This window comes from Geotrypetes seraphini, chromosome 16 (assembly GCF_902459505.1).
Source record: "Geotrypetes seraphini chromosome 16, aGeoSer1.1, whole genome shotgun sequence".
NCBI lineage: Eukaryota > Metazoa > Chordata > Amphibia > Gymnophiona > Dermophiidae > Geotrypetes > Geotrypetes seraphini.
The window spans coordinates 31,062,069-31,089,891 of NC_047099.1; the positions used below are offsets into that span (position 1 = coordinate 31,062,069).

The window sequence follows — 27,823 nt, forward strand, 5'->3', positions numbered from 1 at the left end:
TATATACCACATACAACTATGCGGTTTCCATATCGCATACATAAAATCTTGTTTCCCTACGATTGTCACATATAAGTTTCAAGTTTATTCACCAACCGCTGCCGATGCCTTCAAAGAAGCCTGGTGAGGATCGCGGTCGGCTGTGGCAAACTTCGCAGGCCGCACAGCACCTCGGTAGCACGTTTCCTCTGACATACACGATCGCATCGGGGGGGAATGTGCTATCGAGGTGCAGAGCGGTCTGCGGGGTTTGCGGAAGCCGTCCGCAATCCTCACCAGGCTGCAAACGACCATGCTGGACCGGGGGAGCAGTGTTCCTGTCTGGCACTCCAAGCCCAATGCTTACTTTATGATACTGCTACATGAACACAGATTAAAGTGGACTCATCTCTGCCGTTTGAATGTTACTCGTAAGACCAGCATAATAAACGATGTTACAATAGTCAAGGGAACTAAGAAGCAAGGCCTGCACCAATAATCTGAAAGCAGAGTGGTCAAAGTAGGAACGAATGGAACATAACTTCCAAAAGATATCGCCAAATCCATCCAGAGGGGTGGGAGTTAGTGATTAAAATCCAATGAAAGAGAAATACACTAAATGAAGAAGAGAAGACAGCAAGTGGGAATTTAGAGCAGCAAAGTTAGAAAATTACTTTAGCAAAGGTCAAAAAAAAAAAATAATTTTTTTTTTGTTTGACCGCTTAATCTAATTTCTAAGCGGTTAACATAATAAAATTACATAAAAACAAGTTAAACAGTTACATTGAGACGTATATTAAAACAGGGAAAACAAGTGACTTGGACAAACATACGGCAACAAAAGGGCGGATGGGGAAGAACTTACAATTGATATAAGATAGGCAAAACATAAATGGCTAAAACAATAGGTTAGATAAAAATGATTAAAAAAGATTACGATTTGATTATAAACTTGGACATAGACATAACATCATTTATAATAACAACTTTATTTTTATATACCGCAATACCACAAACAGTTCGGAGCAGAGTAATTTTGTAAATAGGCAAATGAGGTTAAGCACCTTTTTTCACATGTATTACGTTCACTTAAAGTTCTCTGTTCACATGTTCAATTGGACTTTTTTCCTTTGTCTTGTAGAGTTCCACAAGGCTCCATTCTTTCCCCTATCTTCTTTAATATTTGAGTCCCTTGTTTCATTAATCCAAGCATCAGGGTTGAGTACCTACTTCTATGCCGACCATATTTTCATCCTCCATTACACTTCTAACACTTCCCCTAACCTTTCTCTACTCTAAAAATGTTTCAAATGATATTTCTTTATGGCTAAGAAGCACCATTATTGGTTCAAAGTTGGACTGTTGTAATATTACATATGCCAGTCTACTCAAGGTAGAGAGAAAGATTTAGAGCTCTCCAAAATACCGCTGAGAGGAATAACCCTTCTCTTTTAAATGCCCAAATAGCTGATAACTCTACCTCTTAAACGGCCATATCAGAACAGATCCTCTAATACCTTAGAAACTGAGAAATAGAAAGACTGTTTAAGTGAAAGGGGGTGATTACTAGAAAAATCCAAGAAAGTGTTCTTATCCTTGGGTTTTCAGAAAATTGTAGTCTCAAAATGGTCCTCTCTCTTGTATTCCATAACATCTAGAAAAGACATGCAATCAGGATGTGCGGAGAAAACAAATTGAATACTAGTGTGTAGAACTCTATAAGTACTCCATAGGGTCCAGGCCACGCTACAAAAATGTCATCAGTGAAATGTAACCAGAAGGCGATATATCTGGAAAAGGGATTATTCCTAATCCAAATGTTTTCAGATTTCTTCATAAATAAATTAGCAACTGAGGGGGCCCTAGTGGCCCCCCTAGGGACCACTGATATCTGCTGAAAAAAATGTGTTTCTACTCGTATACCGAAAATAATTTTTCTGCATTGCCAAGGCTAAAAGGTCAATCAAAAAATCTGTAGGGATCCGTCTAGAACTAGCAGTTGACTCTAAAAATTCCTTAAAGATAGTAATCGCCTCATCTTGTGGGATTACCGTATAAAGATACTTTTACATCAGAAGTCACTAAATATGTGATGGCAGATACATCGCTGATTGCATTCAATCTGCTTAAAAAGTGTGATGAATCTCACAGATAAGAGAAGCCCATGGCTACAGTTGACCGCAAAAAAATATCAACAAAACATGATAAATATTCCAACAGCGAACCTTACTTAAAATTATAGGCTGCCCGGGAGGATTAATCAAGGTTTTATGAACTTTTGATAAGATATAAGAAACAGGAATCTTAAGATTATCATTGTTCAAAACAAAAATTTGTGTCTGGTTAGGAAACCTTTCTTCAGGCCCATCGAAGTGATGTCCCTAATGCTCTCAGCTAAACTATTCGTGGGATCTGAACTCGATTCTAAATAATCCATAGGAATCGGAAGTTGTCTCATTGTCTCTGTCATAATCATCCATGTTAAGTACTTCCACTGCACGCGCTTTGTCTGCCTAGCAAATTCTGATTTGATGGTTGTATCTACGTTTTCAATGCAATACATTCCTCCTTTGATAAATTGTACGGTTGGTAAATCTTCCTTACCAAGGTCTTGACAAACAAGATGTTGAATAAAGTATTCTCTAAGATGTAATTTCTGAAATAATTTCTCCAAATCAACTTGGAGACGAAACAATTGTACAGGTTGTACCGGAACATACGTAAGGCCCTTCGAAAGAAGGTTTAGAATTGTCTCCGTTTGATTGGGTGGGTAAAGGGAGACCTTCTGTATGAGCTTTCTATAATCTCTTGCTTATCTTGGGGCAATTGCAGTGGTTTCAGAAGTTAAGACCTTGAGGGTCTGGCTTTGTTCCTTTTTACACTGGATTCTCAGGTTGACCAGATGGTATGGGCAACCTGGCTTTTTATGCATTTGGTGCAATCAGTACCTGGACTACTATAATGCTATTTTGGGGGGGTTATATTTTTTCAAGGAAATTGCAGCAGATTCAGAATATGACTGCATGCCAGAACACTGTACAGGGGTTCAAGGAGGGTTTGGATAGGTTCCTGGAGAATAAGGGGATAGAGGGGTACAGATATAACTTGAGGTAGGTTATAGAAGTGGTCAGAAACCACTCCGCAGGTCGCAGACCTGATGGGCCGCCGCGGGAGCGGACTGCTGGGCGAGATGGACCTCGGTCTGACCCAGTGGAGGCAACTTCTTATGTTCTTATGTATGTTCTTAATCCATAAAAATCTTTGATATAGGGTTGCACCTTTGTATTATGCTTTATACTGGTTACCCAGTGGAGGTTCAGGTTGATTTAAGGTTTATCATCTGGCTTTCAGGCGGTTCATGGGATAGGACCCGGATATTTGGGTACCTCTTTTGAGTAAGTATGCTCCATAGTCACAGCTGCAGGCCAGTGGATCAGGGAATGTAGTACTCCCTGCAGCAAAGCTATTTAGCCTGGATGTCTTCAACCTGTTTTTCCAGGGAGGGTGCCGGAACCATGGAATAAACTGCCAGAGGATTTGAACTGTGTCCAGGTTCACATGAGTTTTAGACACTAACTGCCTCTCTTACAAGGCCGTGCGGCAACGGCCCCGAAGCCCTTTAAATCTCTATGGGTTTCGGGGCCATTAGCGCGGCTTTGTAAAAGAGGCCGTAAGACTTTGTTGCTTGATGAGTGTTTTTTGTTACCATTTAGGGGCAGTTTAGAGGTTTGTTTTTTTTAATGGAAGAGGAAGATTTTGGGCAGGACAGGGGATGTGGGATGAGGGTGGAAGTGGCAATGTGGAGGCTTTTGGGGTGGTGAGGGGGGGGGATTTATTTATATTTTATAATGTATTTGTATCCTGCTCTGTACAGCCAGCAGCCGAAAGGGATAGATTATAAAACTTTGCATTAAATTACATTAATTGGATGAGAACAGGCTCAACTGTAGAAAACACTTAGCAAATGTCCTGCCAGGCCTTAACAGTAGTCAACCCCCCTTCGCCACCCCGCAGTATTTTTCTCAAAATAGAAAATGGTCGGCTGCAATCCCCACAACAGAACCAGCGTTCCTAGTCTCAACTAACCAGCAGTGATTTTTGCAAAATGATAGGGCTCCTTTGGGAGCTTCGGAACATAAGAGCTGCCATATAGGGACAGACTGAACGTCCATCAAGACCGGTATCCTGCTTCCTCATTTCTATCCTAGGAATAAGCAGTGAATTTCCCCACATAATGGCTTATGGACTTCTCTTTTAGGAAGTTATCCAAGCTTTTTTTAAACCCTTCTAAGATAACTGCTTTCAACACATTCTCTAGCGACAAATTCCAGAGTTTAGTTACACATTGAGTGAAGAAATATTTTCTCCGGGCCTTCCTCTCTGCTGGGTCCTGCCTTCGCGGAAACAGGAAGTAGGCAGGACCCGGCAGAGAGGAAGGCCCAATGCCAGTAAGAACAGCCAGTTCTGAACACTGCGCTGCTGACGTGAGGTGGTGACAAAAAGGAAAAGAGGGGAAGAGGAAGGAAATAGGGGGAGTTATCAAACCTTGGGGGGGAGCATGGATGAAGGGTGCTGATCTCGGGGGGGGGGGGGGGTGAGAGAAGAAAAAGAGGCCTTACTGCAGGGCAGACAGGGAAGGAAATGGTCTGGAGAGAGATTAGATAAGGCAGTGGAGAAGAGTGGGAAAAGTTGAAGTCACGGAGAGAGGAGGAGAGTGAGAGAGATGTTGGGTCAGGGGAGGTGGAGGATTAGAGGGAAGAGAGATGAGAGTGGGAAAGATGCTAAATCCAAAAAATGGAGAGAAAAAGAGAGAGAGATGCTTGTTCTGAGATAAGGGGTGTAGGGGGAGAAAGGGACTAGCTGCACAGAAGGAGAGGCCAGGAGTCATCTTGAGCTGTGTCATGACCACCCAATGTCATCCTTAATGAACACCATAACGCCCCCCCCCCCCATTCCACTCTCCCCCTCAGTATGTGAATGCAGCCTGCACAGCATCCCGAGCCAATCCTGGGGATGAAAGAACTGTGGCATCCTCCAAATACCTTCCACACGGAGGTATTTAATACTGCTTTTATTTTATTCAGTTCCTGATCTCTGTCCAGTCCTTATGATCCTGTTCTACTGGTCCCCTCTGTAGGGGGACAGGGCTGAACCTGTAGCGGGTCCTGAGTTGTTGCTGCATTGATCCAGATTCTGCTACTTTCATTCAAAGAGGATGTTTTGAGTATCAAGTACATGTTCTGGTACACCGTCAAAAGCGTGCAGGACATTGGCACGCCGACAATCCCGCTCCGACATTTGCACACAGGTCAAATGCACGCAGTGTAGTGGGAGGGGGTTTACACACACACACACACACACCCCTCAGAGCGCAAAGGGGAAGGCCTGGAAGCAGCGGGCAATGTCGGAGCAGGATTGTCGGTGCACCAATGTCCTGCGCACTTTTGACGGGTCACCACATGGGTACACCATCAAAGGCAGCGCGCGTTTGTCCTGCACGCAAATGTCTTTGATGGGTCCCCACATGCTCTTGCATTGTTAGTGTTAGGAGAGATGCTGCCGCTGTTCTTGTTGCTCTTTGCCCATTCTTGTACGAGTGGTAATTTCCCCTTTTGAGATGTCATAGCTGTCAAACAGTCTGATCCTCTTGGGTGCTGAGATGCACTTGGTCATAGAAGTACACAGACACTACAATCGATGCCTCTGTCTTGTCCTGATTCTTTCTCTTGTGCTCCCTGATTAGTCTCTTTGCTTGTTATAGATAGATATTTTTTTGTGTTGCTGATAATCTCTGCTTTCTGTAGGGATGTTATTGAGTGCAACATGGAGTTCCTGGGGCTGGTTATGATGCAGAACAAACTGAAGAATGAGACTGTCCCAATTCTAAGAGAGCTGCATCGAGCCTGTATTCGCACACTGATGGTTACAGGTGATTTTTTTTGTTCTGCTATATAATATTCCATATGATAAGTGGCGTAGCGAGGGTGGTGGCGCCCTCCTCTCCACCCCTCCCCCCACGCTCCTTCCACGCCATACTCGCGTCCTCCTTTCCCACTTCTGTACCTCTTTAAATTTTCGCCAGTGCGAGCAGCTTCTCCAGCCTGCTGCTTGCGCTGGAGTTGGCTTTCCCTCTGACCTCACTTCCTGGCCCTATGACCCAGAAGTGATTTCAGAGGGAGTCGGGCATGTTAGAGTAGTTGCTTGTGCTAGCAAAGATTTTAAAGGGGTATGGAGAGGTGGGGAGGGAGGCCGTGAGCATGGCGTGGGGGGGGCAGAGAGGTGCTGGAACCCCTACCAAGATGGTGCCCGGGGTAATCCACCCACCCCTACCCCCCTATGCCACTGCTCCTGACTTAAGTGAATAGCTGGAAGGAAGGTCTGCATAATTCCACTCCATACACACACATTCTCTCTAAATAAGACCTAAACATAGGTGCCTAAGTTAAGAGCGACATCAAGCTTTGGGCGTGATCAATTCTGGCAGTATTTTACTAAGGTCTTACAGGACTGAAATGTATTTATTGTTTTTCAGTTTAGAGGCATAAATATACAACAAATAATTATTGAAACATGATAGCAGATAAGTAAACACTAGACCTCAAGAAGAAGGAAGAACATATCCCCTTCCTCCTGTGTTGACCTTTTATGTCTCTCTCTCCTATTACAGATTGTATTTCTGCCCTAATTCTTTTGTCTCCCATATGTCATCCAAGTCTCCAATGTACAATGTCTTCCCCTTGATTTTAATAGTTATGACCTTGACAATTTTTTAAGCGGTGTATCAAATTTATTTATTTATTTTTTTTAAATCTTTATTCATTTTCAAATCAAAACAACAAGTGCACAAAAATACATCATACAAGTAATTCCAATATAGCACTATAATATCTAACACATAAAATCTAATAGTGTAATAACCCCCACCCATCCACCCACCCTTCATCACAATTTCAACTAAAATAGAATATACACATGTTATATAACATATTATCCCAGGACAAGCAGGCATGATATTCTCACATGTGGGTGACGTCATCTACGGAGCCCCAGCGCGGACAGCTTTTCAAGCAAACTTGATTGAAGTTTCAAGTTTGCTATGCTGCACCACGCATGTGCATGCCTTCTTGCCCACTAGAGGGCGCATCCCCACCTCGTGGTCCTCAGTTCAGTTTTTTCCGCGGAGCCAGAAGCCCTGTGGAAATTGTGCTCTCTTCGATTTTGCCTTCTGACACCGCGGCTGAGTGTTTCTTTCTCGGTCGCTGTGCTTAATTTGTTTTTTTATTTGTTTGTGTATCAGTTTTCGTCGAAAAAAAAAAAAAAAAAGATTTTCCGTTCGGCTCCCGGTAGCTGCGGCCGCGGGACCTCGTTCGTTCCCGGCCGTTTTTTGTGTCCATGTCCCGTCCCTTGACGGGCTTTAAAAAGTGCACCCGGTGCGATCGGCTCCTTTCGATCACCGATCCCCACCGGTGGTGCTTACTTTGTCTGGGTCCTGAGCACCCGACCGACTCCTGCACTCTGTGCTCTACTTTTCAGCAGAGGGCTCTCCGCCGCCGTCGCGCTCGTATGGCGGAGCTCTTTGCTGTGGACCCCGCGGCGGGGAAGGCCTCGACGTCGGCCTCGGCTTCGGCCCCGGCCTTGACCTCGGCCTCGACTCCCTCGACCTCGCCCCGAGAGCCCGCTTCGTCGAAGCCTGTGTCCTCGACCCCGAAGTCGTCGAAGGGTAAGTCCTCACTTCCTTCTTCTGTTCCAGCCTCGAAGAAGCCATCCTCGGGCTCCTTGACGGGGGCGGGTGGGTCGTCCTCGGCCCCGCCCCGAGCGTCAAAGTCGGGTGCCCCGCGGGAATACTCGAGACCGAGGTCACCCTCGAGGGAGCACCCGCCGGCCCAGGATCTGCCAGCTATGATGGGGGTTCCCGTCTTTCAGGACTTACTCCATGCGCTCATTGCCTCGGAGCTGTCCGGTGCCCTTGCGCACCTCCAGCCAACTTCAGCCCCGTCTGCCCCGGCTTCGGCAGCTTCGGTCTCGGTGCCCTCGACTTCGGCCCCCGGGGGGGCTTCGGCCTCGGCCCCGACCTTGCCCTCGACCTCGGTTGACCAGCCTGAGCGGAGCGTGCGGCCTCGGGACAAGGTGCGGAGGGTTCGAAGGATCTCTTCCTCTTCGTCCTCGTCGAGGTCCTCCCGGGGCTCCTCGCCCTCGGGTCGGCCTCGGGCGAAGCGTCGGTCGAGGAAGCCCAAACGTCAACGGGCCTCTCCTCGACGACGCGGTCGCTCCTCACCGACCGGGGCGGAGACCCTGTGGGTCTCCGAGCTCCGCCTCGATAATCCGAGGCTTTTCCGTTCCTCTGAGGTTGAGTGTTCGAGGGACTCTTCGCCGAGACGGAAGGGGCGTGCCTCGGTGCCCCATACCCTGGGGACTTCCCGCAGGGGTTCCTCGGGGCATGGGCAGTCCCCGACCCCGTCGAGGTCGCTCGGTGCGGCTTCTTGGGGTTCGGGGTCTGGCACGGGTAAGGAACCTCGTTACTCCCGTGAGGCTTCTCCTTCCTTCTTGGTGACGCAGGCTTCTCGATCTCCCTCTCCGCCTTCGAAGCCCTCCTCCTTTTCTAGATTTGTGCTTGATATGGGGAGGGCTTTGGACCTTGATCTGGGGTCAGGTTCTCAATACACGAAGGAATTTTTGGAGGAGCAGGATTTGCCCTCTCCCCCCAGAGAGACTCCTCGGCTCCCTCTCAATAAGGTTCTCCACCAGACCTTCCTGAGGAACTTGGACTCCCCTCTTACAGCGGTTCCATCGAAGATGGAGTCTAAGTACCGCACAGTCCCTTGCAAGGGCTTCGATAAAGCACAGCTGTCCCACCAGTCGTTACTGGTGGAGTCGGCGTTGAAGAAGTCCCAGCCTTCTAGGGTCTCTGCTGCGGTCCCCCCCGGGCGGGAGGGACGGACCCTGGACAAGTTTGGTCGTCGCCTCTATTCCAATTCAATGATGGCTGCCAGGGTTCTTAATTACGCATTCACCTTCTCATCCTATTTAAGGCAGATGGTGAAGGCGTTGCCCTGGTATTATGGGGTCATGCCAGATTCCCATAAGGGGGACTTTGGTACCTTTATGGCCAATTTGTCTCAGCTGCGTCTCTACCTTTTTCATGCAGTTTACGACGCGTTTGAGTTGGCCTCTCGTGTATCCGCCTTTGCAGTGGCGATGCGCCGCCTCGCATGGCTCCATACCCTGGATATGGACCCGAACTTGCAAGAATGTCTGGCCAATCTTCCATGTTTTGGCTCAGAGTTGTTCGATGAGTCCTTGGAGGCGGCGACAAACGCTTGTCTGAACATGAGCGCTCTATCGCCTCATTGGTCCGTCCTAAACCCCGGGCCCCGCCGCAGAAGCCGTTTAGACCTCCTCCGCGGCGGTACCCGCAGAAATCGACGCCGGATTTCTCGAGGCCTCCGCCCCGGCGTCCCCCTCAGCAGGGCAGAGCGTCCCAACCAAAGCCTCAGGCGCAAGGGGCGTCTAAACCGGCTCCGTCTTTTTGACGTGATGCGCGGATGGGGGCGGGCCCCCTCCGCTCTGTCGAAGGACCCCCTTCCCCGGCCTTTTTTCCAGCCTGGGCCGAGATCACGTCGGACGCTTGGGTGCTCCGGATCATCTCCGAGGGTTACTCGCTGAACTTCTTAGCCACGCCGCCAGAACATCCACCGGGGGCTTCTCTGGGCTGTCGAGACCAACTTCCTCTTCTCCTGTCGGAAGCCAGGTCCTTGTTGAGCCTTCGGGCGGTGGAGCCGGTGCTCCCGAACCAAAGGGGACGGGGGTTTTACTCCCGTTACTTTTTGGTCCCGAAGAAGACAGGGGACTTGAGTGTGCTAAATACAGCTAAGAAAGAAAAGAAAAGAACTATTTTTGGTGTATCAAATTTTAAATAAAACTTGGTAAAGGATAATTAGTCCTTTAATCTCTCAGGTAAAATCCTAGTTGAAATGAGGGATTGTGCGCCTTTGAGCTGGTGCCAAACTTGAGAGGGATTCCCCCAAACACACACACACATAAATAAGTATTCCCATCACAAAATGAGCAAAACAGTGTAGGTTTTGTCCTGTCCAAGCCAATACCCCCTTGATATCGCTATGTGGTTTAGATCTCCATATGTAAATAGCGACTTTCTGAAATACCATCACTATTTACAATGGAGATTTTTCCTTGCCTTAAATCCTGCCAATTTTTAAGGTTCCTAGATCCCAAACTTAAATCTCCACACTTACAAGCTGTTTTCAAAGGATGCCTTTTTCTTCTCTCTTTCTCAGGCGATAACATGCTGACTGCTGTGGCTGTAGCCCGGGAATGTGGTATGATTCCCCCCCAGGGTAAAGTCATTATTACAGAGGCACTCCCTCCCAAGAATGGGCAACCTGCCACTATCCACTGGCAATATGCTGATGAGCTGCCCAACTCCCATGTCATTCCCACACACAAGGAGGTAAGAGTTGGTCGAGGAAGGAGTAGGGGTAACTCTTTCTGTGTCACATTTATGTTTATTAAAAGAACCTGCTGTACTACTTAGCTAAAACCGGTCACGGCAGTGTGCAAATATAAAATTTAATAAAGAATCCCGTCCATTTCCAAACACACATAATCGTACCAATGACCCAAGCATCCCAGGTTCATCCAATATGGCCCTTCCAAAAAGTTTCTAATAAAAATTTCAATTTCTTTATTGAGGATTCTGCACAGATAAAATTGGCAGACTATTCCAGAAGCGGAGGTGCAAGCCAAAAGAAAGCACTCGCCCTGTTGACTCAGGGCAAGCTCTAGTGCAGAGTGTTCCCTGTCTGCAGTTTTTCGTTGTTTTGGCGTTTACCATACTTTAACTGTCGGACAATGTTAACCGTCCTTTTTTACTACTTGCGAGACGCTGTGACATACGGTGGTTATTTCACTATTTGTATCATACAGGCGTTCGTTTGTTACCCTTATTTACTTTGTGGTTAATTTTACACCTTATTGACCATGGACCCCTGAGGAAGGTGTGCTGTCCGAAACACGGACCATGTCGGGTCCCTTGGTTGGTAATAAGATTGTATATTACTGCATTCTATTTTGGTACAATAAACATTGCCTGCACCTTGTACATAGCCTGCAATTTTTTCTTGGTTTCTCCATCCTATTTTTTATCATACTGTGTCTGAGAGTGTGGCATAGCGGTTAGAGCTGCATCCTCGGTACCCTGAGATTGTGGGTTCAAGCCCATGCTGCTCCTTGTGACCCTGGATGGATCGCCTTATTCCCCATTGCCTCACTCAGGTACATTAGATAGACTGTGAGCCCACCGGGACAGACAGGGAAAATGCTTGAGTATCTGAATAAATTCATGTAAACCTTTCTGAGCTCCCCTGGAAGAGCGGTATAGAAAATTAAATAAATTGATGGATTCTAGGCTAGTAATACTAAGAGTTCCTTTTATGAAGGTGCGCCAGGGCCTTAATGCGCGGAATAGCTCGTGCTAGCCGCTACCGCCTCCTTTTGAGCAGGCGGTAGATTTTCGGCTAGCGCGCACTAAAAATGCTAGCTAACCTTCATAAAAGGAGCCCTAAGTGCTCTTCATGGGCCATACACTTGATTCTCTTAAATGTAATTCTTATAATTGAATCCTCTACCACACCATGTAAAGTACATGAATCATGGTTATGCAATATCTCTAGATAATCTATTAAGTAATTTCTCTAGATAATCTGTTATGTAATTTCTCTAGATAATCTATTAAGTAATTTCTCTAGATAATCTGTTATGTAATTTCTCTAGATAATCTATTAAGTAATTTCTCTAGATAATCTATTAAGTAATTTCTCTAGATAATCTATTAAGTAATTTCTCTAGATAATCTGTTATGTAATTTCTCTAGATAATCTGTTATGTAATTTCTCTAGATAATCTGTTATGTAATTTCTCTAGATAATCTGTTATGTAATTTCTCTAGATAATCTGTTATGTAATTTCTCTAGATAATCTATTAAGTAATTTCTCTAGATAATCTGTTATGTAATTTCTCTAGATAATCTGTTATGTAATTTCTCTAGATAATCTGTTATGTAATTTCTCTAGATAATCTGTTATGTAATTTCTCTAGATAATCTGTTAAGTAATTTCTCTAGATAATCTATTATGTAATTTCTCTAGATAATCTATTATGTAATTTCTCTGGATAACCTTTGTTTTGCAATTCTCTCGGTAATGTCCAGATCTCTTATAATTTGTAATCCGCCTAGAACCGCAAGGCACAGGCGGAATAGAAATCACTAATGTAATGTAATGTAATGTAATACAGAACTACCAAGGAAGCCAAGTATGAGTGAGCTCTAATACTTTAAATTCCACCCATATTTCTGAATGTCGCAATAACGTGGTGGCCGATGTGTTCTGCCCCTGCAACTCTAACCTGTACCCCTGGAGGGCAATCTTTCCATTTCTTATACTCTTTCTTGGTGTGCAGGAAGTGAGGGTGCTGTTGGAGAAGGATGAAGGTCTCTCGGTCCGACGGAATGTTCCAGAAACCGTTTACCACTTTGCTATGAGTGGTAAATCCTTTTCAGTCATCTCTGAGCACTTCCCTGAGCTCCTGCCAAAGGTAAGTAAGTGCTACAGCTTATGAGACAGGAGGCCTGGCACCCATTCCCAACTCGGTTCAATGGGAAGGTGTAAGGAGAGCAGCCTCACAGAGAAAGGACTGCATTTGTATACGTAAATGAGTGGGGAAAAAAAAGCCCTGCCATATGCATGGCTCCTTATAGAATTACAAGCTAAGTGTCTATTCTGTACAATGCATGGAGAGAAGATTCTTGGGTATCAAAAAGATGCAGTCGGAGACCAAGAAAATGTGGCAAAAAGATACTGAAATAGCTGCTAAGGATTACAAAATAGAGAATGACACGGGGAAATATTCTGTCCCCGTCACCGCCCCGTCCCTGGACCATCATCCTCTGCACTGCCACATCCCCGCCGTCCCCTTCACCGCCCCGCTGTCTCTTTCAAGTTTCAAGTTTATTAGGATTTTATATACCGCCTATCAAGGTTATCTAAGCGGTTTTTTACAATCAGGTACTCAAGCATTTCCCTCTCTGTCCCGGTGGGCTCACAATCTATCTAACGTACCTGGGGCTATGGAGGATTAAGTGACTTGCCCAGGGTCACAAGGAGCAGCGCAGGGTTTGAACCCACAACCCCAGGGTGCTGAGGCTGTAGATGCAACCACTGCGCTACACACTCCTCTTTCACCGCCCCGGCCTCATCCCCATCTTTAGCGTTTTCTCCTCTCCATCCCCCCACCCCCAGCACCCTTCACGCGGTCCAGCAGCTCCCTCCCGCCGGCCAGCCGTGCATTTCCCTCCTTTTCCCTTACCTTTTCTTCTTAAAATGGCGATTTCTATAAGGCTATGAGCTGTATTACAGCCGGAGCCTTGAAGTCGCGTCGGGTTGCCTGCTAGAAGTCTCCTCCGATGCAACCGGAAACAGGAAGCTGCGTCAGAGGAGACTTTTACCAGCAGGCAACGCAACGCGACTTCAAGACTCCGCCTGTAATACAGCTCGTAGCCTTATAGAAATTGCCATTTTAAGAAGAAAAGGTAAGGGAAAAGGAGGGAGGGAGATACATGGACGGCCGGCGGGAGAGAGTGGGCTGCCGGTTCGAACGCTCGGTCACCGCGCGTTCAAGATTGTTCACCGCCCCGTGCTACCATTCACCGCTTCACGGGGCGGTGAATGGCCTTGTCCCTGAACTTGCGGTGACCATTTTTTTTTGGTTACCGTTTTGGCGGGTTACCCGCGGCTAAACGCGGCTAGCCGCGGGTAACCGCCACCGTGTCATTCTCTATTACAAAAGGCAACTTTTTAAGTCATAATTAAAGGAGGATTTGTAGTTGATTTTTACGTACTTTTGCGCTTATTTGTTGAGGGCGATGTAGGATCGGGTAGATCATGCCAGTTTAAAATTGTAAATGCTATTGGAACGACTGTATTTCCACATAAAGATTTTAGGTAGCCAAAAAAACTATGCCCTGAGATTTGAGGGATTAATTTTGATTAAACCATTTATGCTTGTATTTAACTTTAAGGAGATAATGTAATAAAATAATTTCCATGTATTTGTGGCCTTTTGAAAATTCCAGCTCTTTGACTTGATGCTGGTCGGTGTGTACTGGAATGGAGTTTCTTTAGCACTCTCCAGATCAGTAGAGGTTAATCTTTACGAATGGGTGTATATCCAATCATGACCAGCAGGTGGAGACTGAAAACAAAACTGTGGGACAGTATATACTATCCTCCCTTCTCTATTTCCCTCAGTCTTCTTTCAGTCTCCAGCAGGTGTTGAGTGATCTGTACCCATCTCCCTTGGTAGGGCTGTTGGAATTTGTTTAGGGGGTTTATAGTCCCTGTTTTTGGCCGGACGGAGCTTGGGCGGGCCCTGTTTGGGGGTCCGTCCGACCTCGGGGGTGTCAAACCCGGCGGATCTCGAGCGGGGTCCCTCCCCCCACTTCCTCCACCTCCCCACCTTTTTTTAGAGGAGCCTCAGCAGTAAGCCTTGCCCCCTAAATCAAGCAAGGCATGGAGTTTAATTCAGTGCACAAATATGAGAATAGATTATACAGGCTACTTACTAATTCAAACAATCTACGGTAGACATGAACATTACACCTCGTTGAGAGCAGATGTAAATGTATTTGCCTGCAATATAGGCGTGGTTTCTACCTCTTATGCTTTAGTATCTTATAAAGACAAGTGGGCACCTTGTCATTATGGAATTGACTTTTTAAATCTGTTTATTAAACTTGGAGAACAAGCCTCTTTCACATACAACTTTCCAAGTAATTACATTACACTAGAGGTTTCTATTCCACCATTACCTTGCGGTTCAAGGAGGATTACAAAAAGAGTTATAGATGGAGGGTTCCAAAGTAAGATCACATGTCATTTCCAAGAGTGGGTCAAGGAGAAGATGAGAAGAACGAAGGTACTCGCGGTATTAAGTCTTTCTCAGGGATTTCTTGAAGAGTATAGTTTTTATTTCCTTTCTCAACATCTTGTAGTCTGGGGTTGTTATCAGTAGATCTGATTCAGTCGGTTGGGGACGTGATTCCGATCGCCCTCATTTGCATGGGGTCAATTCGTGAATCAGCGACACGGATCGGATCAGATCGGACCCGTGCCCTTAATGTATCTAGCCCTATCTATTTTTCTCAAAACTGCTGCTGATGAGTGAGATTTGACCTAACATATCCTAGCTTTTAGGAGTGAGGTTCATTCCTGTTAGTGTACTCTAAAGCTAACTCTTTAGAAAGGATTCCCGTTGGTGGGGGGGGGGGGAGGCGGAGGAGGTATAAAGAGAAATAATCGATGTAACTCCTTTTCTTCCAAACAGCTTCTCCTTTGTGGCACAGTCTATGCCCGCATGGCTCCAGATCAGAAGACTCAGTTAGTGGAGGCATTGCAGCAGGTGGAGTGAGTATCTGACAGCCAGCACCTTCCTTGCTCTCCGGGATAAGGGTTCAGATAAAGCAAGGGTGCTGGGAATACTAAACCTGGCTCTGATTCATCTTGGCCTTAGCATACCGTGCTGTCACTAACGCTGCTGCTTTGTGCCTGCAGCCTTTGAGGTGCTAAATCAACTAGAAATTTTGCCTTTTTTTCCTTTTTGGTCCCAAAGCTATGGAATAAACTTTCATCATATATTCATTTACCAAATTCAAAAGTCATCTTCAGACTTATTTCAAGTTGGCTTATGATACTCAGCCGGCCTGGTGATTTCTCCTTTCTCTCCTCTCCTTTTTATTATGGCCCTCTTATGATTTTTTTTTTGTATTTAATCTTGATATGATTTGAGTGCTGCCCTATTGATTTTAAAATGTTCTATTTTTTTTTTTAAATAAATCTTTATTGGTTTTTAATCTAAAACAGTGGCAATCAAATAAAAGAACAATATATCCTACATACAATGCATTATTATCTGTACAGGTAACACATATATCATTCAAGATTTCTTAGAATTAATAGTAACATAATATAACATATGATATAAATAAACATAATATAAATGAAGAATAAAGCAACCTAAATCAAGTATTTTTTTCTTATTATGACTTATGTAAACCACTTGGACCTGATTATCAGATAAAGCAGTGTAACAAGTGTGATCAATAAAAGTTAGTGGCTTTTGTCTTTCTTGTAGTTACTTTGTGGGGATGTGTGGAGATGGAGCCAATGATTGTGGGGTGAGTTTCTCATCAGTTTGGTTGCTCTCCAGTGTTCCCTCTTCATCCTCTACCCTCTCCCTCCGCTTTATTGCCTGTTTTCATGCATGTCTGTATTTCTCTTTCCTCAGGCACTGAAGAGAGCCCATGCTGGCATATCCCTCTCTGAACTCGAGGCTTCCGTTGCCTCTCCGTTCACCTCCAAGGTCGCCAATATCTCTTGTGTACCCAATCTCATCAGGTAAGGGGATCAACTCTTTCCTGATTGGGAAAGGATGGCGTTTTCTGTGACCTTCTTTAGCCCTTTCAGGACCAAGGGACATATTTGTCCCATAACTTTAAAATCCTATAAATTTTGATTGGGATAGTCTACAGTTCTAAATTTGATATGTACGGATTCCATATGATACTGCCTTTATGTAAACAAACTGGTTCCGACATTCATTCATTAGCGTCGTTGCCAGATTGACGAGAAGATTCACTTGCCACACTGTCCATAAGCCAGAAGTGTGATTTTTTTTTAAAAAAAATAATGATATTTCACACAAAAAATCAATTTTTTGGCATCTGCAAGCCCTTTTTACCATAAAAATGTCGTCAAAACCACAAAAATTGGCCTACGATCCTTATGGTCCTGAAAGGGTTAACCTCTGGCTGTTCCACTTCATCACCCTCAGAAAGGGCTCCTTATGGGGTCACAAACCATCTCCTTAATAGAAACGTAGAAACACGATGGCATATAAAGGCCAAATGGCCCATCTAGTCTGCCCATCCACAGTAACCATTATCTCCTGCTCTCCCTATTGGCTAAGGTTCTTAACATTTGCATCTCCTCTTCCTATAGGCTAAGGCTCTGTGCACCTGCATTGTGAGGTCATAGAGCTGCCCATCTACAGCAACCATTATCTCTTTCTCTCTCTAAGAGATCCCACGTGCCTATCCCAGGCCCTTTTGAATTCAGACACAGTCTCTGTCTCCACCACTTCTTCCGGGAGACTGTTCCACGCATCTACCACCCTTTCCTTAATAAAGTATTTCCTCAGATTACTCCTATGCCCTCTCGTTGCAGTTTCCTTTCAAATGAAAGAGACTCGACTCATGTGCATTTACATTATGTAGGTATGTAAACATCTTTATCATATCTCCCCTCTCCCGCCTTTCCTCCAAAATATACAGATCGAGATCTTTAAGTCTGCCCCCATGCGCCTTATGATGAAGACCACACACCATTTTAGTAGCCTTCCTCTGAACCGATTCCATCCTTTTTATATCTTTTTGAAGTTGCAGTCTCCAGAATTGTACACAATATTCTAAATGAGGCATCAATACTTCCTTTTTCTTACTGGCTATACCTCTCCCTATGTGCCCCAGCATCTTTCTAGCTTTCGCCGTTACCCGTTTAGCCACCTTAAGATCAAGGTTTCAAGGTTTATTGTGTTTAATATACCTACCATCAACGTGTACCTGGCCGGTTTACAATACTAAAAAAAAAGAAAAGAGATAAAAAGTAAAATAATAATTATATATATATATATATATATATGGGGAGGAGTGAACATTAAAAGACAATAGACAAAGACTTACATGAATTTGAGGGTATTAAGGTGATGGAAAGGTCAATAAATACATTATTAAAATAAAAATTAAAAGAAGGGAAGAGGAGGGGAGGATATAACATCAGGGATAGGGTCGCTTCGTAAAAGCAGTTGAGATGATTTTACTGGTTTTGGGAAAGGAAGTATTTAGAGATTATGATATGCATCTTGAAAAAGAAATGTTTTTAGTTTGGTCTTGAATTTACCGAGAAGATTTTCATGACGAAGTTGAGGTGGCATGGCGTTCCATAAGGTTGAAGCAGCTACAGAGAAGTTAATTTTCCTAGTGTAGTAGAATTCTTTGATGGAGGGAACGGCCAGTAAGTTTTGATCTGCTGATCTTAGGGTCCGAGGAGAACTGAGAGGGATAATAAGTTTGTCAAGAAAAGATGGAAGACGTGAGAGTTTCATTTTGAAAACCAGCATTAAGATTGGGGTTGGGAGGATTTTCTAACTTGATATCAATTGTTTAGATACTAGGAATAGTTCATAATATTCAAAATATTGTAGAATATTTTAATGATATATGAAAGTTAATCAAGTGTATATTTATAAGTTCGAATGATTTTTCTTATACACTTGTTGTAATATGTAAAAATGAATAAAGAATTTTAAAAAAAAAAAGATTTTATAGGTGATACGGTGCAAGATGGGTAACACCCAAGTCCCGCTCTTCTATCATGCACATAAGTTCTTCACCCCCTAAACTGTACTATTCCCTAAGGTTTTTGCAGCCCAAATGCATGATCTTGCATTTCTTAGCATTAAATTTTAGCTGCCAAATTTCAGACCATTCTTCAAACTTCCCTGGGTGTGTCTTCATGTTATTCACACAATCAGGGGTGTCTACTTTATTGCAGATTTTAGTATCATCCACAAAGAGGCAAATATTACCTGACAGCCCTTCAGCAATATCACTTATAAAAATGTTAAAAAGAGCAGCCCAAGAACCAGAACCTTGAGGCACACCACTGGTAACATCCCTTCCCTCAGAGCGATCTTCATTGCCACCTGTGTGGCAGTAGAAACAGAAGAGAAAAATCTTGCATTTAAGAACCATACTGGAAGCTGTGGACAGAGTCACTGCACTGGTAAATGAGGAAATGTGGTAGAAGGCCAGGAAGTTCTAGCATGTATGTGCCATGGTGTGTATATCGGGTAATTCAGGGCTTACCTAGCAGCCATCCCCCAGTGATTTGGCCACTCTCAAACCTACCATGGATCCCAGAACAAGATCGGATGCAAGAACCTGAGAATCCTGGGAAGGCATCTGTGATCTGGCCACTCTCAAACCTACCATAGATCCCAGAGCAAGAACCTGAGAATCTTGAGAAGACATCTGTGATCTGGCCATTCTCAAACCTACCATGGATCCCAGAGCAAGTTTGGATGCAAGAACCTGGGAATCTCGGGAAGACATCTGTGATCTTGCCACTCTCAAATCTACCATGGATCCCAGAGCAAGAACCTGAGAATCTTGGGAAGACATCTGTGATCTGGCCACTCAAACCTACCATGGATCCCAGAGCAAGAACTTGAGAATCTTGGGAAGACATCTGTGATCTGACCATTCTGAAACCTACCATTGATCTCAGAGCAAGTTTGGATGCAAGAACCTGGGAATCTCGGGAAGACATCTGTGATCTGGTCACTCTCAAACCTACCATGGATCCCAGAGCAAGAACCTGAGAATCTTGGGAAGACACCTGTGATCTGGCCATTCTCAAACCTACCATGGATCCCAGAGCAAGTTTGGATGCAAAAACCTGAGAATCCTGGGAAGGCATCTGTGATCTGGCCACTCTCAAACCTACCATTGATCCCAGAGCAAGAACCTGAGAATCTTGGGAAGACATCTGTGATCTGACCATTCTCAAACCTACCATTGATCCCAGAGCAAGTTTGGATGCAAGAACCTGGGAATCTTGGGAAGACATCTGTGATCTGGCCACTCTCAAACCTACCATAGATCCCAGAGCAAGAACCCGAGAATCTTGCGAAGACATTTGTGATCTGGCCACTCTCAAACCTACCATAGATCCCAGAGCAAGAACCTGAGAATCTTGGGAAGACATCTGTGATCTGGCCACTCTCAAACCTACCATAGATCCCAGAGCAAGAACCTGAGAATCTTGGGAAGCCATCTGTGATCTGCCACTCTCAAACCTACCATGGATCCCAGAGCAAGAACCTGAGAATCTTGGGAAGACATCTGTGATCTGGCAGATATGTTGAGGAAATTAAAGGACCTCTTGTTACAGTCGGTCCCCTCATTCTCTTGTGTAAGCAGTCTATTATACCTAGCACAGACGTAACACGGGCTATGTCATAAAACTGGGTCATAGTTTGCTGCCTGGGCTGCACAGTGTGTGAGAAAGCTTTATATTTAGAGGTGTGGGTGAGAGAGAGGCTGAGATTACACACTGGCTAAGACCTGTAATGATTATCATCACAGCTTGAAAGCTACCTGTAGCAGGAAAAAAACCTGGTGCTTCTGTCTGTGGAGGAACAGAAGAAGGGTTGAGCTTCTGGCAGAGTCTGCAGAGGTACTGCTTATCCATAAAGTTCAGAAACTGGGGCCTGACAGCAACTGTGGGCCTTAGAGCCAGTTTGCAAGCTCTTTCTGTATCATGTGATTTCACAGAGCCTCTCTCACCTACATCCAAAGAATATATATTATCCCAGGACAAGCAGGCAGGTATTCTCACTAGTGGGTGATGTCATCCGACAGAGCCCCGATACGGACGTCTCACAAGCATGTCTTGCTTGAAGAAACTTAGAAGTTTCGAGATGCCCGCACCGCGCATGCGCCAGTGCCTTCCCGCATGATGGACCGGGCGTGTCTCCTCAGTTCTTTTCTTTCCGCGGAGCTGAGAAGTTTTACTTCAATTCTGCGCTGACTGAATTCCCGTTTTATTGCCTTCTAATTCCGCGATTTTGTATTTCTTTTCCTCTTTTCGTGTGTTTTCTTTCTTTTATAAAAAAAAAAAAAAAAAATTTTTTCTTCCGGCGAGTCGGCCGGGTCGGCCACGTGGCTCAGGCCCTGCTCCTTCGATCTAGCGGCGGAGCTTTTTCGGCCTATGTCCCGGCCAATCACCGGTTTTAAAAAGTGTAGCAAGTGCCAGCGCGCGATTTCACTGACGGACCCGCATTGACGCTGCCTGCAGTGTCTTGGTCCAGAACATTTCCCAAAATCGTGCCAGCCTTGTTCCACTCTAACAGCGCGAGCGTTTAAGCGGCGCTGCCTGTTGTGGGAGTCGATGTTCAAGATGGAAGCTGCTAAAGAACCTTTGGCTTCGACTTCATCGGCCGCTTCGCCTGTCCATGCGAAACCAGCGACTGCTCCTGCGACTCCGGGCCTTTTGAAGCCGGCTTCGTTTACCCCGACTTCGGCCACGAGTTCGACGTCGGTGCCTGTCCCCGTCTCCTCGGCTCAGGTACCGCCTTCCACTATTCCACCTGTGGTCATTAAAGTGCCGAAAGCTGCCAAGCAGAAGCACTCGACCACGAAGGAGCGCGAAGACCGTGCTGGAGGACCCCCTTTCGGTGCGGATCCCTCCATATCGGCTTCGCTGCGGTCCCTGCTGGAAGCTCAGTTTGTCGAGCTCATGCAGACTATGGGGCCCAGATTAATCGCCTCCATCCAGGGTGACCTCCCGGTCCCGGTCCCAGGGGGCGGACCGCCCCCTCCCCCTCCTCCTCGTCGATCGATCTCGTTGCTTGACGAGGAGGAGCGGCGAAGGGCAGCTGGTCCCTCGAGGCGGGCTTCCTTTAGCGATATGCCTCCTTTAGAGCCCATTACGCCTCCGCGCCATCACGGTGCCGTTCCCCCGACTGATGATCGAAGTCCTGGGCATAGTAAATCACAGGAAGAGTTCTTCCGCACTCCATACCAGGCCTGGGCTGCAACACGGAAGGCGGCCTCCATTCCGCCCCTTCGCTCTACCGCTTCCAGTCCCATACATTCACTGGAAGCTTCGGGGGACCATGCGAAGTATAGACGTTCTCGCTCTCCCTCCCGGCACCGGGAGGGACATCGATCCAGACACTCCTCTCGGCACTCCTCGCGCCACTCGGAGGTTTCGCCACAGAAGAAGCTGCCACGTCTGGGGTACTCCTCATCGGATTTATCTCCCCAGGAGGGGTCGGAGTACGAGGAGCCATCTACCTCTTATTCTCCTTGTCGCTCCCAAGTCTCCCTGGATCCTGAGGCTTCTACTTCCTCCAGTCCGTCTCGGAGGCCGGTACTGGCGGACCAGTTGTCTTTTTCTTCCTTCCTCCGGCAAATGGCGGATGACTTTGGACACTGGGTCTCGGTATTCTAAGGAGTATCTCGACACCATGCACTTGCCTAATCCTCCTGCGGAGTCTCTTCGACTTCCTCTGCATAAATTACTGGATCAAACATTCATGCGATGTTTCGAGACGCCGTACTCCATTCCTGCGGTCCCGAGCAAATTGGATGCAAGATGCCGCATTGTTTATCATAAGGGGTTTGAGGGCGCTCAACTCTCTCACCAATCCCTGCTGGTCGAGTCCTCTCTCAAGCGTTCTCATCCCTCCCAGGTCTATGCCTCTGTATCACCGGGACGAGAAGGGAGAACGATGGATAAGTTCGGTAGGAGAATCTACCAGAATTCTATGATGGCGTCTCGAGTGCTCAATTATAATTTCTTTTTTTCTTCATATTTGGAGTTCTTCTTGCCGGTGCTCCGCAAGTTTACTCCTTACATTGATGCTCAGGCTCGTTTCGAGTTCGAGAAAGTGGTAGCCTCCCTTTCCCAGCTACGTCTTCAGCTGATGCAGTCCTCGTACGATGCCTTCGAGCTCTCAGCACGTGCTGCCGCCTGTTCCGTGGCCATGCGTCGATTGGCATGGCTTCGGACTATTGACATGGATCCGAACCTCCAAGACAGACTTGCCAATGTGCCTTGTGCGGGCGCTGATTTATTCGACGAGTCTATCGAGACTGTTACCAAGAAACTTTCGGATCATGAAAAGTCTTTTCAATCTATCCTTCGGCCTAAGCGCAAGCCTCAGCAGTCTCGACCTTCTAGACCGCCTTTGATTTATCAGCGGCGCTACACCCCTCGTCAGACTCCTGCTGCGAGACAACCGGCGAAGAGACAGCCTCCCCAGAAGGCTCAGCAGAAACCTCAGCCGCCGGCTGCACCAAAGGCTACTCAGCCTTTTTGACTTTCTTCCAGGGAGCATAACCGACCTCGTTCTGCAACCCCCTATTTTTCCCATCGGGGGTCGCCTCCATCATTTTTACCATCAATGGGAGGCTATTACCACCAACCTCTGGGTCCTTTCCATCGTAAGAGAAGGATATTCTCTTCATTTCCATCGGGTCCCCCCGGACCACCCTCCAAGAGAGTATCCTTCCAACTTAACGCAGACCGCCCTTCTCCTTCAGGAAGCTCAGGCTTTGCTTCGGCTTCGGGCCGTCGAGCCGGTCCCGGTGGACCAGCACAACCGGGGTTTTTACTCCCGGTACTTCCTCGTCCCGAAGAAGACGGGCGACCTACGACCCATCCTGGACCTTCGAGTCCTCAACAAGTTTTTAGTAAAGGAGAGGTTTCGCATGTTGACCCTTGCTTCTCTCTACCCCCCTCCTCGAGCGGAACGACTGGTTATGCTCTCTGGATCTCAAGGAGGCCTACACTCACATTCCCATTCATCTGGCCTCCCGCCAGTTCCTCAGATTTCGGGTGAGACATCTACATCTGCAGTATCGAGTGCTTCCTTTCGGCCTGTCCTCGTCTCCCAGAGTCTTCACGAAGTGTCTGGTGGTGGTGGCCGCTGCACTCCGGAACAGGGGTCATCAGGTATTTCCCTACCTCGACGACTGGCTCATCAAGGCCCCCTCTGCTCCAGAGGTCATTTCGGCTACCTTGACCACGATCTGCTTCCTGCAGAGCTTGGGCTTCGAGATCAACTTCCCCAAATCCCATCTGCAGCCTACCCAGTCCCTTCCCTTTATCGGGGCAGTACTGGACACCATTCAGCTTCGAGCATTCCTTCCTCCTCAGCGCATGGATGCTCAGTCTGTATCTTCTCGCCAGTCCATCTCAGCGAGACACATGATGGTCCTCCTGGGCCACATGGCCTCTACAGTTCATGTGACACCCTTTGCCAGGCTTCATCTCAGAATTCCTCAGTGGACCCTAGCTTCTCAATGGACTCAAGTGTCAGACCCGTTGACTCGACACATCATAGTCACTCCTGCTCTTCGGCAGTCTCTACTTTGGTGGATGACCTCTTCGAATCTATCCAGAGGTTTGCTGTTTCACACTCCTCCTCATCAGAAGGTTCTCACAACCGATTCCTCGGCCTATGCCTGGGGGGCTCATCTGGATGGGCTTCGCACTCAGGGATTCTGGACCAGTGCGGACCGCCTCCATCAGATCAATCTTCTGGAGCTCAGAGCAATCTTCTATGCTCTTCAAGCTTTTCAACATCTGCTTCACGACATGGTGGTCCTCATCCGCACAGACAACCAGGTCGCCATGTATTATGTAAACAAGTAGGGGGGCACGGGATCGGCCTCCCTCTGCCAGGAAGCTCTCAAAGTCTGGGATTGGGCAGTTCGCCACAATGCCTTCCTCAAAGCTGTCTACATTCAGGGGAAGGACAATGTCTTGGCAGACAACTTGAGTCGACTCCTCCAGCCTCACGAATGGACTCTCCATTCCAACCCCCTTCATCAGATCTTTGCACAATGGGGGACGCCTCAGATAGACCTCTTTGCGGCTCCCCACAACTTCAAACTGCCTCAGTTTTGCTCCAGGATCTACACTCCTCATCGCCTCGAGGCAGATGCCTTTCTGCTGGATTGGAGGAATCGATTTCTGTATGCGTTTCCTCCATTTCCTCTCATTCAAAAGACTCTGGTCAAATTGAAATCAGACCAAGCCACCATGATTCTGATAGCTCCTCGGTGGCCCAGACAACCTTGGTTCTCCCTTCTGCTTCAACTCAGCAGCAGGACACCAGTCCTTCTTCCAGTGTTTCCTTCTCTGCTTACTCAACATCAAGGATCACTGCTTCATCCCAACCTGCAGTCTCTCCACCTGACAGCTTGGTTCCTCTCAACGTAACTCCTCGCCAGTTTTCTCAAGCGGTGAGGGATGTCTTAGAGGCTTCCAGGAAGCCTGCTACTCGACAATGCTACTCCCAAAAGTGGACTAGATTCTCTTCCTGGTGTATTTCCAATGCCAAGGAGCCTCAGCGAGCTTCCCTATCCTCTGTGTTGGACTATCTTTTACACCTGTCTCAGTCTGGTCTCAAGTCTACATCTATAAGAGTCCACCTGAGTGCTATTGCGGCTTTCCATCAGCCTCTACAGGGGAAACCTCTTTCTGCTCATCCTGTGGTTTCCAGATTTATGAAAGGACTTTTCCATGTCAATCCTCCTATCAAACCTCCTCCTGTGGTTTGGGATCTCAATGTCGTCCTTTCTCAACTCATGAAGCTTCCGTTTGAACCTCTCAACAGGGCTCCACTTAAGTATCTCACCTGGAAAGTGGTTTTTCTGGTGGCCCTCACGTCTGCTCGCAGGGTCAGTGAGCTTCAGGCCTTAGTGGCGGATCCACCTTTCACAGTATTCCATCATGACAAGGTGGTCCTCCGCACTCATCCGAAATTCCTGCCTAAAGTGGTCTCTGAATTTCATCTCAACCAATCCATTGTACTTCCAGTATTTTTTCCAAAGCCTCATTCTCATCATGGAGAATCAGCTCTTCACACTCTGGACTGTAAACGTGCTTTGGCTTTCTACCTGGATCGCACCAAGCCACACAGAACTGCTCCTCAACTTTTCGTCTCCTTTGATCCGAACAAGTTGGGACGACCTGTATCGAAGCGTACCATCTCCAACTGGATGGCGGCTTGTATCTCTTCCTGCTATGCCCAGGCTGGATTATCCCTTTCTTGTAGGGTCACAGCCCATAAGGTCAGAGCAATGGCAGCCTCTGTAGCCTTCCTCAGATCGACACCAATTGAGGAGATTTGTGAGGCTGCCACTTGGTCCTCGGTTCATACCTTCACCTCTCATTATTATCTGGATACTTTCTCCAGACGGGATGGACAGTTTGGCCAAACAGTGTTACAAAATTTATTCTCTTAAGTTGCCAACACTCCCACCATCCCATTGAGGTTAGCTTGGAGGTCACCCACTAGTGAGAATACCTGCCTGCTTGTCCTGGGATAAAGCAATGTTACTTACCGTAACAGTTGTTATCCAGGGACAGCAGGCAGCTATTCTCACGTCCCACCCACCTCCCCTGGGTTGGCTTCTTAGGCTAGCTACCTGAACTGAGGAGACACGCCCGGTCCATCGGGCGGGAAGGCACTGGCGCATGCGCGGTGCGGGCATCTCGAAACTTCTAAGTTTCTTCAAGCAAGACATGCTTGTGAGACGTCCGTATCGGGGCTCTGTTGGATGACATCACCCACTAGTGAGAATAGCTGCCTGCTGTCCCTGGATAACAACTGTTATGGTAAGTAACATTGCTTTCCTTCCACAAACTCTGCAGCTCAACACAGTTGACAGTCAAACAGCTCTTACATCTCCTCCAGCAACTACTGGTCCAAAAGATGAGTAAGGTTGATGTATTTGCATGATTTGTGGCAGAAGCAGATGCTAACATTTGGATTTTCCACCTTAGGCGTGTACAGGTTTTGTGGAGGAGATCAGTAGCGATGCGTCACTCACATCATGACCCCCCTACACGTCTCTCGACTAAATATGGATATATCATTATGATCAAATTACATGTATGTATGGGACTGCAGAATGTACATATTCAATTAAATAGTGGTGTTGGCATTTAAATTTAATATGGTCACCACTGAAAATCGGGCCCATGGTGTGAAAGCAGGGACTCGGCAGAAGTAGCGAGTGCTCTTGTGTAAATGGAATGAAATTTGGTAGGTGTAATGCTATTTGTCTTTCTCTTGCCTCCCCAGGGAAGGAAGAGCTGCCCTCATTACATCGTTCTGTGTCTTTAAATTCATGGCCCTCTACAGCATCATCCAGTATCTGAGTGTGCTACTGCTGTACTCTGTAAGTACTTTGGTTCATGTAGTGTTTTCCTTCCCTATCCCTCATATCCAGTCCAGTGATATCGTATTAACCCTTTGTATGGCATTGTTGCTCAGAAGCAACATAAGAACATAAGAAGTTGCCTCCGCTGGGTCAGACCAGGGGTCCATTGCGCCCAGCAGTCTGCTCCCGCAGCGGCCCATCAGGTCCATGACCTGTAAGTGATCCTTTGACTAAAATCTTTCAATCCCCATTATTCTTCTATCTATACCCTTTTATGATCCTGTCTCTACCTTTATCTATATCCCTCAATCCCCCGTATCCTTCAGGAACTTGTCCAGTCCCTCTTTGAATCCCCTTAATGTACTCTGTTCTATCACAGCCTCCGGAAGCGCATTCCAGGTGTCCACCACCCTCTGAGTGAAGAAAAATTTCCTAGCATTGGTTCTAAACCTGTCCCCTTTCAATTTCTCCAAGTGCCCCCTTGTTCTTGTAGTTCCCAATAGGCTGAAGAATCTGTCCCTTTCCACTTTCTCTATGCCTTTCATGATCTTGTAACATAGAAACATAGAAAAATGACGGCAGATAAGGGCCATACCCATCAAGTCTGCCCACTCCACAGACCCACCCCCCTAGTCTGCTCTCCTGGAGATCCCGCTCCTAATGACCCATCCTTAACTCCACCCTATGGCCCTTAGGGATCCCACATGGGCATCCCATTTACCCTTAAAATCTGGCACGCTGTTGGCCTCGATTACCTGTATCGGAAGCTTGTTCCAATGATCAACCACTCTTTCGGTGAAGAAATACTTTCTAGTGTCACCATGAAATTTCCCGCCCCTGAGTTTAAGCGGATGCCCTCTTGTGGCTGAGTGTCCTTGGAGAAGGAAAATATCTTCTTCCACCTCGATATGTCCGGTGATGTATTTAAATGTCTCAATCATGTCTCCCCTCTCCCTACGTTCCTCGAG

The 27,823-nt window shown here is 46.6% G+C and overlaps 1 protein-coding gene across 3 annotated transcripts in view; it reads left to right on the top strand.

Annotated features, from left to right (window-relative positions):
• The window catches only part of LOC117350195 (probable cation-transporting ATPase 13A3), a 127,331-nt gene that overhangs the window by 73,254 nt on the left and 26,254 nt on the right, over positions 1-27,823 (top strand). For all 3 annotated transcript variants that reach the window (XM_033924291.1, XM_033924293.1, XM_033924294.1), the window contains exons 20-26: positions 5,784-5,908; positions 10,275-10,447; positions 12,458-12,592; positions 15,380-15,459; positions 16,187-16,229; positions 16,340-16,449; positions 26,777-26,873. In XM_033924291.1, the coding sequence (XP_033780182.1) occupies positions 5,784-5,908; positions 10,275-10,447; positions 12,458-12,592; positions 15,380-15,459; positions 16,187-16,229; positions 16,340-16,449; positions 26,777-26,873 (763 nt within the window). The remainder of the gene's footprint in view (positions 1-5,783; positions 5,909-10,274; positions 10,448-12,457; positions 12,593-15,379; positions 15,460-16,186; positions 16,230-16,339; positions 16,450-26,776; positions 26,874-27,823) is intronic.